This window comes from Lytechinus pictus, chromosome 5 (genome assembly GCF_037042905.1).
Source record: "Lytechinus pictus isolate F3 Inbred chromosome 5, Lp3.0, whole genome shotgun sequence".
Classification (NCBI taxonomy): domain Eukaryota; kingdom Metazoa; phylum Echinodermata; class Echinoidea; order Temnopleuroida; family Toxopneustidae; genus Lytechinus; species Lytechinus pictus.
In genome coordinates, this window is record NC_087249.1 from 28,505,117 (window position 1) to 28,519,127 (window position 14,011).

The 14,011-nt window shown below is 34.6% G+C and overlaps 1 protein-coding gene across 1 annotated transcript in view; it reads right to left on the reverse strand.

The window, feature by feature from the left end:
- The window catches only part of LOC129262162 (protein unc-13 homolog B-like), a 176,083-nt gene that overhangs the window by 23,379 nt on the left and 138,693 nt on the right, over window positions 1-14,011 (reverse strand). The window contains exons 14-17 of the mRNA XM_064099460.1: window positions 13,398-13,472; window positions 11,780-11,999; window positions 10,128-10,148; window positions 160-280 (exon numbers count right to left, since the gene is read on the reverse strand). Coding sequence (XP_063955530.1) covers window positions 160-280; window positions 10,128-10,148; window positions 11,780-11,999; window positions 13,398-13,472 — 437 coding nt within the window. The remainder of the gene's footprint in view (window positions 1-159; window positions 281-10,127; window positions 10,149-11,779; window positions 12,000-13,397; window positions 13,473-14,011) is intronic.

Genomic DNA, 14,011 nt, shown 5'->3' on the forward strand with positions numbered 1-14,011 from the left:
GTATAAATATATAGGAATAGGGGATCGATGTGGTAATGATTGCTGTGAGTGGGAGGTAAATACAGCCTTCCTTTTACAAAAACAAAACAGAGTTTCAAATTTTACATTAATTACACCACGCAACTGTATTACTTCTGTAATATTGAATCTGTTTCTTACCGAATCATCTCAAATATTTCTGGTTTATTCCTCTCTCTAATTTTCATCCTGTCTTTCATAGCCATGATAATGTTTTGGGTCTTGTCCTCTGCACCATGCTTGGAGCTCTTCTCTGCCGCTCCTGTTTGTCCAATAATGACAATGATGAAAATACAAAATCATCATAAAGCAAGAATATTTTCATTCTACAGCAAATCCTTCTTAAGATAAGACTCTAGAGACCACGAATAGCAAAGAAAGGACATATAGCAAGGGTATTTTGTTCTACAATGGATATATCTTATTAGAAGTCTTGTGAATCTTATGAACAAATAACATTAACCAATATGAAATAAGAACTACATTTCATAATATTTACAGGTTAAATATTAGAACCAACCACTTCTGTTTAAAATACACATCCTAAATAAAATTCTAAAGTATATAAGCAAACATAGTATAAATTAGTGAAAAATACTAAACAGTTACACACAGGGAAGTGATAAACACAGGTTCTTGTCTAGAAATAAAAATACAATGAAGAAATTAAAGGTCCCTATCAAGTATAATATTAACTAACGATTGACATACATCGATTGAAAGAAATATTTAGGACTAAGAAAAACAAAATATAAATAATAATTAATAACATCACAAATACAAGAGAAAATTTAAAAAATACCAGTACTTAGAAACATGTATACATTGCACTTTCAAGATAAATCATCACAACTGTGTTGTGTGATTAAACAGTAAAAAAAGGAGGCAACTATGAACTGATGCAAATTTTTTACTAAAGAAGTTGATCAAAATGTAGAAGATCTTTAATCTTTAAATGGATCTCACGCAATATGCATTTTAATGATGAGTGTGATATTTCCACTAATGAGCAGGAAGGAAGAATTGATGGACAGAATGAAAAATACCCCAAAATAGACTATCCGGCCTGCACTGATGCTTAAGATAGAAACAGATGCTCAATACCGAAACGCCCAAATAATCTTTCTAATCAACTTCTGTGGGTAATCTCATTATTAATAAAGATCAAGAAAACAAGGAAATGCGTCACATATAGATGAAATATTCTTTAACTTTCCAAAAATCATTTTCACTGTAATAGTACAGTTCTATAAATTCCTTTTTTTTTCTTGTGGAAAGGAAGGAAAAAATAAGAAGCCAAATGACAATATGATCAGTGGCGGATCTAGGGACGGGCACATCCACCCTTTGCCCCCCTCCCTTTGAGAGCAATACAAAAATTTAAGTGGAAAATGTGGTGCATAAGTAAGTGATCTGAAAACTTTTTACTTTTTACTCTTGTCAAATTTGGCAAGCAAAAAAATGCCTACCCCCCTCCCCTTCGGGGGGGGGGGGGGGAATCCTGGATCTGACCTTGACTATATGATATCAAACCACAGTCAATTCACTTAACTTCTTACATGCCAGGGAAATTTGTTCCCCTATGGAATTTATGTGTATGATGCATTGCTGAATGGCAACTTTAGCATGTTAAATGTGAGAGTCAGCAATGATTGTGGTCAGCACAGCATCTCAGTGTCATATTTCTAAAACCAAAACATCAGAAACTATTTTTCTAAACCTAGTGTACAAGCAAATATTTCGCATTTTCCAGAATTCAAATTGTGAAAACTAATCAGAAGTTGTAATGGCAATGGCTTTGGGTTTGCTCACAGAGAATTGTCATAAAGACAATAAGGTCCTTACAGATGATGGATTCACTACTTTTAAAAAAGAAAAATTAATGCAAAAGTTTCATCTTATACCCTATGTATTCTGCTCTCCAGAACCTCTATCTATATCAAATTCCCAAACTTTAAGATTTCTAAAAGAAAACTCCATGTTTTTCAATGTACTTTATTTCCAATTCTGTTCTTTAGGGCAACATGCACAAAAATTAGCAACAACAGCTATTTGTTTATTGATGTTTTTGCTAGATTTGGGTAATAAGTAACTCTTGTTTGCCTGCCATGTTTTTGCAATTTTGTTTTTTCTCAAATTTTCTGAATTTTTTTTATTACCGGATCACTGAAAAGTTGCTACTGTATACTCCATCATAAAATTCACTTTTCTAAACTTTTGTAATCATGTTTTCAGTGAACTCTTTTGCATCTAACTCAGATTTTGGCCAGCAAGAAGATTCCTTTGGCCATCAAATATCACCTGACCCAAGTTGTTTGCATATTCGGGTCATTAAAATCTATTTTGGGCAAAATATCAACAACCATTAATAACCTTATGACTACTGAGTAAATAAAATAATGACTAGTAAAAGACAAGATAAAGATGAGATACCCTACACACCCAAGTACACTGGATGATTTTTTTCCTAATGCAAAATTAAGACTCACTATAACCATAGGAAAAACCCAGAGCTGTAATGAATGAGGTAAGGAAGGAAGGAAAATAAGAAATTTGAAACAAAGAAGACAATGAAAAAGATGAATAAGAAGAAGAATAAGATAGTGATGATGAAGAAGAAAAAGAAGAAGAAGAGGAGGAGAAGAATATGAAGAAGAAGAAGAGAAAGAAGAAAGAAGGAAGAGAACAAGAAGAAGATAAAGAAGAGAAAAAGAAGACGAGGAAGATGGAGACCAAGTAGACAAACAGAAGATCCTGAAGAAGAGAGATAAGAAGAATTAAAAAACCTTTAAAGAGAGTAAGAAAACTAGAGATTTTGTGCGAAAACCTGAATAAACTCCAATAAAAAAAAGCAAATGACCAGGCATATTGGATGATATCAAATGAGGTGTAATGATGGTTGAGGAGAAAAGGAAAGAGGGGAAAACAAAGACAGATGGTGATGATGAAGATGGTGATGATGGTGATGGTGATGATGGTCGATGATGAAGATGGTGGTAATGATGATGAATATGATGGTAGTGATGATGATGGTGGTGGTGATGATGATGATGATCATGAAGAATAAATTTTTATTTTTTACTTATTGTGAAAATGACACTATTCATGAAGAGAATGAATGTGTTATTAAACCAACAATTACTTGAAAATGTAGGACCTTCACAAAAAATTGCTTTTAACTGAAAAATGTTATGTATTATACAAGTTATTTAGATATTTCTTTCTAATATTGCCAGTTACCTTTCTCTTGTCTATGCCATGTTCATATTTTGCTTTGAAAGCATAAAATCTGCATACTATCTTATGAGCATGATGATGTATATGATAGACATCATGCAGGGAAGATTAAAAAATGGATGCGGCAGGTCACTTGTATGCTTTTCACACTGCACTTTTTCCCCTTAACTCCAGGTAATTGGTGGGGCTAAGGGGGGGGGGTCTTAGCCCCACCAATTTCCCGGGGTTAAGCTTAGCCCACTTCGTTTTCACACTACGTTTTAGCAAAGTGGGCTAGCACGGTAAATAGTACGGTACTATCTGGCCCTGCAAAAAAGCAGGGTTAGCCGGCTTATTGTGGTGCTAGCACCACAATTGCGGTGCTAAGAGATGCAGTGTGAAACGAAACAGGGCTAAGCAAATGTGGGGTTAAGCATTAGCCAATCACAGAAGTTGAAATTGCACATTAATCGCTCTCTGTATGGTAAAATCATCAATATTTATGAGCTGTGTGATTGCCCGGGATTAAAGAGTTAACCCCGGCTAAGCAAATAGTACGGGGTTAAGAAAGACAGTGTGAATCGAAAAAAAGATAGTATGGGGTTAAGGAAATGCAGTGTTAAAAGCATATTGATGGATTTTGTAGGTATTTCATGACCTCAACCTCATTTCTATTTAAAATCTATTCCTTGATATAGATAAATGGGTGAAATGATTCAATGGATAAGAAGTAAACTACTGTTCTAATAGAAAAGCACTTGGATGTTTCCATGATGCAACTTGACACAGAAAACTATTTCTGTCTTGACTGCAACCACCAGCTTTACTTCATCCGAAGAAGACAGGAAAGTGGGGGGAAAAGCAAAATAGATGGCCCCCAAAACAGGAGATTAAAAAGAAAACTAAAAGAAGATTTCTAAAAGAAAATCCTGGTGGCCCTTAGAAGAAAAACCAGTAGCATGATATATTTTTTTTACGATGAAGAGCCCCGCAAGCCAACCATGGAGGCAACAGCCAAGAAGCAAGATTTTGAAGTAACTCCCACCACCAAACTCCTGCAAATTTACCATCATCAAAACCACTCTCTGCATCTTCAAACTCCTCCCCCATGGTCTCCATGCCAACTTCATCCTCATCTTCTTCATCGTTAACAACCATGACTATCTGGAAGGGGTCTTCTTGATGGCGTTCCACCGCTATCTTATCGGCTGAATCCCCCTTACCGAAGAGAATCGCAGGAATCATTGCTAGGTGGTGAATAGCTCGGACAAACCAACACGGCTGCATTTCCTCATCTATCTCACATGCTCATAAGACAGACAGTAAAAACTATGATGATTATCATTGTTTGATAATGTTTGCAAAATCTTTTTACCAGTCTGTGATAATTTGCAATGCCCCCCCCCCCCCCCCCAAAAAAAAAAAAATGGGGAGAAGCAGATTAAAATATTGATAAATATGGATTTTTTTTTTAAATGGAACAATGCTTCATAGCAAAGATCTGCAAGGATTTTGTAGCTTGGGGGATCAAAAACATTTATTATAAGATGAATGAAGTAAGTCTTCAATAATGATTTTCTCAATATGATAGACTACCTTCATATCGGGCCACAATTGAAGAATACCACACTCAACTTTGTGATTCAAATTAAGTGAATATTTCAATTACATTGAGTAATAATATAACTACCCTGTTGGAAAAGAAAAAAAAGTAAATGTTCATTTCAGTAAAAGTAAAAATTTCCCCTTTTGAATTAGACTACCAAAAGTAATCGCACCTTAAAGCAACCTTCCATTGACAAATCATGGGTAAATCAAGGCCAATCTCAGAACAGAGAAGGGATTCAAGTCTTTCACTTGGCTGCATGCCTGGGGGTGTTATGTAATAGACGCCGGTATGTCTGGGAGGTCTAATATAGGAGAGCAAGACTTACCAACCAGAAGTAAACTGTGTGTTTTCACTTTGAAATATGTAACTTCACAGAGGATATTTATTTTGATTTAGCAATCAAGAGACCTGCCAAGAGTCTAGGAATTGGGATTGTTGGAAACTAGAACTGCGACAACCCAAAGTAAATAACGATCACGAGTTCGGTCAAATTTGTACTGTCCGAAGTTTTATCGCATTAGTCCGACCGGGTTTTCATGACGGATGGTTTATATTATGCAAGTCCATAGGCCTATTGCAAATTTCGTATTGATTCAATGTCCCTATGATTTGTCAATGGCAGGCCGCTTTAAAACACACAAGGGTAGAAGAACAAAGGCTTGCAAATCAATATCACATATGCCTGGGGTGGTATTCTGAAATTGTGTTATCTTTGGTGATATCTCCCTGATATAACATGCCCCTAACACAACCCATTACATTTTATCTAATTTTATTATCTTCAGCTCCATCCATTCCCAAATGATTTATTTTAATCTAAAGAAATGCGCCGTCAAAGAAAAGATTGCGTAAAAGTTTGCAGTATAAGATGTTCTTTGATATCCTAGCAACCGCTGAACTTTTTTGTAGCCTGCATTGTGACATCATTTTGCAAGCATATGCACCAAAATAAACATAAGAGGTAGATTGAAAGATGGGGGGGGGGAGGGGATGATTGATAAATGGATTATATCGTCGGCGGTCTTCCGAACCGTCGTATCACACATACGATGGTGCAAACCCATTTCAGAGAAAATCGACTTCAAAGTTTACTATAATTTTCACACTTAGTTCCCCAGCCTAACAACATATTCATTGCTAGAAAATACATGGTTGGAAAGACCAAGACAATCGCTTGACAATGGTATCCTTATTTTTACACAAAAGCAAGGATCAGAGAAAATATAGCCAAAGAGCTACATGCTTGTAATTTCGGTTTGAGCGGTTTAGATTTCCCCCGTACAAAAACGCCATAGGGAATACAACAACCCTGACTGCAATTTCAATGCGCGCGGTCAGTTCAAACTTCAAAACATGCAAAGTCAATGCAGTGCAGATGGCCGATACGACAGTTTGGCTGACCACGCGCATTGAAATCGCGGTCAGTCAAAACGTCGTATCGCTCTCTTACAGTACACGTTTCCAATGGGATTTGCGCATTTTATTAAAAACATGTATGGCATCCCCGTGAAAATCCTCTCATATCTCAGAAAATAAAATAAATTGCTGCCTAGAAATTTAGTTATGAATAGAGTAGGCCTTGTACTTTAATTTTCTACAAAAATCTCAAAATCGATTTAAAAAAAAAAAAACCAAAATTGACTGATACGACGGTTTGGATGGCTGCCGACGATATGTGACATCATAAGAAGGAAATAAAGTGGGTGAAGTGGGACAGGTAGAGAGAAGGTGTGGGGGGGATAGGCCTACAAGCAAGGGGAGTGAAAATATATTAAACATTAACACAGATTTTGATAAAAGTGAAAAAAAAAACATATACATGAATGTTAATATTAGGGGTTTCCCATGTTCTTTAAAAAACCCATTCACTTTTAGTTCTCTTTCAATCAACCTCTGTTTATTTCCTTCTTTCACCCTTTCTTATTTCCATTTTTTTATGAAGGCTATAAGTAACTAGAAATATCACTGAAGGTGATAATACCCCCACCCCTTTGTTGTTACAATGACATCCCATTTTCCAACACACTTGGAAAGTGAATCTTGCATGTCCTCATCCAAGATGAATGTTTGTGCCAAATTTCAGGGGCAATGGTAAAAAAAAACTGGGGAAGTAGTTTTCCAGGGATTTGGGCAATAACATGCTGTTACCATGGCAACACGATTTGAAATGCATTCAGAAAAGTGTATCGCATGTATTTACCCAAAGACCGATGTCGGTGTCAACTTTGATGAACACTGGCCAAAAACTGGGGTAGTATTTTGGATCCACAAGGAGTTTTCCTGCATTTTTGGCCGCAATATATGGCTACCATGGCAACACAATTTCTTACAAAAGTAAAAAAAAGTTTTCCTGGGTTTTTGGCTGTAATATATGGCTACCATGGCAACACAGTTTCTTACAAAAGTGAAAAAAAAAATTGCACTCCTCAACTCAAGACCTATGTATGTGCCACATTTCACGAGAATTGGTAAAAAATTGAGGAAGTAGATCGAAGTGCAATATTAGCAATGGCAACACAATTTCTAATAAAAGTAAAAATGTGTCTTGTGCTCCTTAACTCAAGACCTATGTGCCAAATTTTTTGAGAATTGGTTAAAAATTTAGGAAGTAGTTCGAAGCGCAAGATTTGCAACGGATGGACCAACTGCCCGACTGACTGTACACTGATTCCAATATACCGCCTTCAAACTTTGGTTGGCGGGGGTATAATATTGAACGATCATGAGCATAAGCATAACTTTAAAAAGTTTATAATCAAGAAATGCATTTGATGGGTATTTTACATGAAGTCCCCGCACATAAAGGAATTCAATTCAAGAGGAAAGAGAGGTAGAGATTTAGAGAGAAAATGCAAAATAAACAATAGAAAGAACACATCAGCTGATTCTGTTGTTATCAACATTTGCCTTTTCTGTAAAAAATGCAGCAATCATCATTCCTGCCTTATACCTATCCTCAGCGCAGTGTTGTTATATATATTTTTTTAGAATACCTATTTTGTGTTATCTGCCACCGTTACACCGGAAGTTGGGCATATAGCACACTGCATATTTCTTAGCCATGCTCAGTGTTAGGACTGGGGCCACATGTTTTTCAAACTAACATGGTTTTCAGAATACTGCCCAGGTGTGAGAGTAAGCAAAGGCTCTTCAGATCTACTTCCTCTTATGCCTTGCTTATCAAAGAGACATTGTGGTGCAATCAAGAAATGAAGAAATTCCAGACCCAATTAATATATTTTCCCTTTGTCAAGGATTAAACCAGTCTACAGAGTTTTCAATGAACTTGCATGTCTTCAAATAGAACTTATAAAATGATAACAATAATAACAAATAACAATAATAGATAATACTAATCATGATAATAATAACAATCATCATCATCATGATAACAATAGTAATTATAAATAAGAAAAACAACAAAAATAATAACAAAGAAGGATAACATGCAGATGACATAACAGTATGGCCCTTTGGCCATAAACTAAAATCGGTAATTAGAAAATATATGACAATTGAAAATCAGGAACCGATTTGAAAAGATATACAAGTACATAGCTTCATTAAATAATGTATACATACATCAAATCATATCAATTATGTGAATAATTTAAAAAAATAGTAATAAGATGAGATGGTTGAGCATACTCAGTGTTTCAAAAATTATCAATCAATAAAAGACTATAAAATATCCATTAAAGCAGATTTAATACTAAATCAATGACTTAAAAAAACACTGGATGACACAAATGAAAAAGGTTCTTTAAAATGAATGTAAAATTTTAAAGCAATATTGAACATAAAAATCAATGCAAGTCTTCATAATGAACAATTTAAAATGGCAAAATAAATAATTAAAGCAATTTCATTGTTAAAGAATACACTATTCAACAAAACAAAAATGTAAGTGCAAAAAAAAAAGAAACTAAAGGTTAGCAAACTGATACAAAAGTAGAGGAGGACAGCAGAAAGGTAATCTTTAAAACTCAAGATAGAAAAAGAAAAGTTAAATCTGAAAGTTTATAGTTCCTTTGAAAAAGCCTAAACAAAGGTGTTTCATGAAATAAGAAGAGACATACAATGAGAAGCTGCTTGTTACAAGACATACAGGAAACAATATTGGTCACGAGTAAGACACTTTAAACTGTTTTAATAAAGAAATCTATCCAAACTTCTCATATAATTTCAAGTACAGAATTAACAGTATGTAAAACTGATCATATAAACTATAAATTAAAATATCACTAAAATTAATTCTAATTACTAATATATACTTAAAAATTCAATCAAAGTGCGATAACAATTAGTAGTTCAGGGAAAAATAGTGCAAAGATATTTGACTAAAACTCATGAGCATGCATATACTACTGAAAAAAATTAATGAGTGAATCTCAAGTTTAAAACAAACTCTAAAATTTATTCACAAAACTTCCAATGATAAAATATATTCTAACACAGATAATACACTTTTTATAAACCAATTCCATCAATAGCAGGGCTGAACTGAAATTTGAAAATGAAAATAAAGGCATATAGATTCTGACAGCATTACATAAAGGCTGACATTTTATTCTTTTGGGAAAGGGGTGTGGAAAAGGTGCAGAGGAGGCATGTTTTTGGGGAAAGGAGGAGGGGCATGATAAAGCTAAGGAACCAATCAGGTTTGTTGTCTACCTTCCATCATCATAGCGGATGCACACCTAGCTCGGTCTGTATAATCAATGCACACATAATGATAGATGAAATTGCTGTTATGAATTGTTCCTGAAAATATATATTTCCTAAAATAAATTTCAACTGTTGTCATTATTAAACTGTATTCTAATTCAGACATAATCACACAACCTAAACAATTTACACAAGTTTTTGCCCCCAATAGGTTTACTAGACTGAAATCAGAAGAGTATCACAGTATTATAAAAATGACAACTGTGATGATTGGCTTTCTATAATGACGGTGAACTTGAAAAATGCTTTAAGGACAGAAAGTTTGCCACTGTGTTCTAAAATATACTTTTAAAGGAAAAGATACAAGTTTTAAGAAAGCTATAAATCATGAGTCACTGGGAAGAATTTGATGGTTTGTGACCACAAATAAAATTGAAGAGATTATAGAAGTCATAAAAATGGTGATATGATGTAAAAGGTCTGAGACAAAGAACGTGATTGGTCAATTGAGGAGAGGTCAAGGGTTACAGGGGAGAGAGAGCCAGAGCAGCAAGCAGCGAGAAAATACAAGACACTACGAGATATGAAGATCAAACACAGTTTAGGGTTAACTTACTGCTTTTCTTTGTCATGAACACTGTAAATGACAGACACATACAGAGATGGTTGGGGATGTTATATAGTTAGTCTTAAGGAGTATAACCTTTCTACAAATTAGTTTACAATTACTTTTACTCAATATTTGTTGCAACATTACAAAGGATCATACTGATGCAAAGATAAAGTTTCAGTGAGAAAAACCTATGCTGGAAGTGGGCTTTTCCATTCATTCAAATTCATGGTTTTAGGATTCCAACCCCTCAATGTTTTGAGATTTGAGGTAAACAAATCCTTTCTCATATCTCCCCCATTTATTGATTGATTTGTTTGGATTACAATGATTTGAGAGCATTAACTGTGATTTGTATCTATTTCAGGAGGACGTTAACAGATTCAGGGTTAAAGGTCAAATTTGTTTTTACATCTAATAGGAGAATTCATGGAAGATCCTTGGATAATTACACACATGGGTAAAAACAATTTTTAATTATGATGAAAAAAGACGATTCTGATTGTTAATTTTTCACAGGACAGAGTGCAACATCACAAGTTAATAATGGTAAAATCGTAAAATAAACACAAATCACAAAAAACAAACAGAAAGAAAGTGAGAACAAAGCATATCCCCAGACCTATCATTAATTCAGCTTAATGCAGCTTAATGCACAACAAGTTTACCTTGGTCAAAATTAATTACATGTAAGGTATTTCCAAAGGAATAATCACTATAATAATTGCAATCACTAAGGTAGCAGCTAAGTCTATTTTTTCTTTTGCCCTTCAACTCATGGATAAGATTTCCTAAAACCTTTATAATTTTTTTTTTCTTCAAAAACATGTCATGAATTAGTACCTGAGGCATAATTGACACCAATGAAAGATTGCAATGAATGTCTAGAAGTAAAAACATTCTGATTTTTTCAGCTTCTGGTTGGCTAAAGTATTGTTAAGGCAAGTAAAGCAAATTTCTTCTGAAATAAACAAGGACTGTGATCTATTGTTTGATAGCATGTAGCCTGTTTCATACTGCGCATTAAAGAGAAAATAAAAATATTATGATAAAACAAGATAAAGAGGGAACAAGACCCAACAATTTCTTTTCGGAGAATGTATCCAATATTGTAGCAAAACATTAATTTCAATTATGATACAACAAAAGAAAATATAACGATGCCTCGGGAATGGGTTTCGAATTTGGAACGACTGGGCAAGACATGCGACAATTATAAATGGTTGAAATGGATTACTCAGCTAGGGTCAAAGGTCATTCTCAGCCAATAATGTTAATAAATTCAGTTTAAAAGGGAAGAGGCGAGGATAAAACAAATAGTGGATGGGAACAATTTTCAGGGGCACACTTTCCATCATCATTATGTTTCGTTTGTCAAGTTCTAAAAACAATAACCCAAATTACCATTTTTAAAGCCCTTCCACTTTTCCAACGCACAACAATGGAATTATTTGATTTTGAAATTTGTAATATTGATATCTGTCTTTCAATACACTTTCATCGCATGTTTTGTTTCTAATCCCCCACAATAATTCTTTCAAGTTTATGAACTAAATGAAATATACAAGCACCTACCCAATCTGATAAAACATCTCATTTAATCAAGTAATCAAACATCCGATATATTCTTCTGTTATATTCTTTTGAGCAATACTCACGTTGTAAGCAATCAGCATTAAGAAGGTCCTTGCACTTCTCATGGCATTTGACCCCGCACTCTGTGCAGCGCACCCCTTGGCGGGCAATGCCCCATAGTAAGCCCTCGCACTCATAGCAGTAGGTGGGCGTGGTCGCTGTCCAGATCTCAAAGTTGTGGGGTGTTGTGCTGGAGATTGGATAGATCAGGGCTTGCAAGGTCTTCTTGTAGACGTGGCTTTTCTATAGGGTTGGCATAAAAATAAGATCACTGCGGCTTATTATAAGGAAAGAATGAGAAAGGTAGAGAGAGAAATAAAGTGAAGAGACTGGCATTGAAAGATGTAAAGAGAAAAATGGGAGAGAGTAAAAGCGACCGCACACCTTACGACTGGTCTGCGACCCGATTTAGGAACAAATCGCATTTCGCTCATTTTCTGAAGATGTGAATGGAACATATTATTTTATTTGAGGTTGAAATTAATTGAAATAATAATATCATAACAATTTTGAAAGATTGCAAGCCCTTATTTTGGAGTAAAGTCCAAGTTAGGTTCAAATCGTAGCCAATCGTAAGACTGCTATGACGTCATTACGACTAGATATTAAATTCGCTTTTATTCTAAATAGGATGATAGCATAGTCACAAATTTGATCATAGGTATTCGTACGATGATTTCGAACATTACACAGTAAGATATTCCAAGTCTCAATATTAGCATCAAATTCTATTACATTTTATTCTGAAATCGGGTCGCAGACCAGTCGTAAGGTGTGCGGTGGCCTTTACACAGGGAAAAAGACAGATAGAAAAAGAGATGAGAGATAGACAGAGAGGCTAAGGGTAAGAGAGAGGGGAAAAGAGAATAGGAAAGAGAGAGCATGAATACCACCTGCCTTGTAAACTATAATGGATATTTTATGTATTTTCAGAATGCCCTCGGTATTAATTTCTTTTTCCTTGCCATATACAGTACATGTTCATGTGCTACTAATCAGTTCAGAAAAGAAAGAAAAATGGGAATTATATCACATCAATTTAAAGGGGAATGAAACCTTTGGAACAAGTGGGCTTGTGTAAAAACAGAAAAATCAAGAATAAGATCAAAGAAAGTTCGAGAAAAATCGGACAAATAATGAGAAAGTTATGAACATTTGAATATTGCAATCACTAATGCTATGGAGATCCTCCCATTTGGAATGCTACAAAGATGTGTGATGTCACATGTGAACAATTTCCCTTTGATGGACTATAAAATGCCCCCAAAATATCTCTTTTTGCTCTTTCTTATGGTGATACAAACTCTTTATCCATGATGTATTCTTTGAAAATCTGTATTAGATTATAGAAAGAATACATGATCTACTGATAGATGTGATAAAGCAGTTCAAGAAAAATACATACAAAAGTAATGGCAAAGTTGTTGACATGTGACATCACAAATCTTTGTCGCATTGCCAATGGGAGGATCTACATTGAAATAATGATCTAAATTTCAAATGCTCATAACTTTCTTATTATTTATTCAATTTTTCTCAAACTTTCGTTGATCTGTTTCTTTGATTTTTTCTGTTTTGCGCACAAGCTATCTTGTTCCAAAGGTTTCATTTTTCTTGAAATAAAGTTAAAAGAAAACTTACCAATTCCTCATCATTCAATGACTGTCTATTGACCATTGTTGAGGGCATTGTTTGTCGCTTCATTGCAGCTAATGACTACATCAATAAAAAGAAGAAAGAATATGAGTATTACTTCAATGAACAATTTTTAAAAAGATACATTTCATTAACTTTTAATCCTTCATTGTAAATGGAGAACAAAGAGGCAATTATGACCACTGTTCATCTGTAATGGATTAAGCTAGAGACCAAGACTTGAGCTGCAGCTGATGCTGTAGACCTGGGACCCAGTTTCATTAAACTTGTTATAATAACAAATTTGCAATAACTCTACCAGAATCCTTCAATCTGAATTATTTTAAAAGAAATTGTGCATTTGTTATTTTAACAAGTCCTTATTAAACGGGACCCTGGCTAAAATCTTCCAAAAATGAGAAGATATGACACTGCATTAAATGAAGCAAAACGTGGAAAATAAGGATAACCGTCAGTCCGATCTGAAGAGATTCATGCAGAGACCAAGAATTGCACGCACAGAGGTCAACGCCAAGGCCCTGCAACATAAAGCGTCAAGATTAATCATAGGACTGATTAATACAATTGATTGCATTGATAATCATGTGCAATCGATTGTA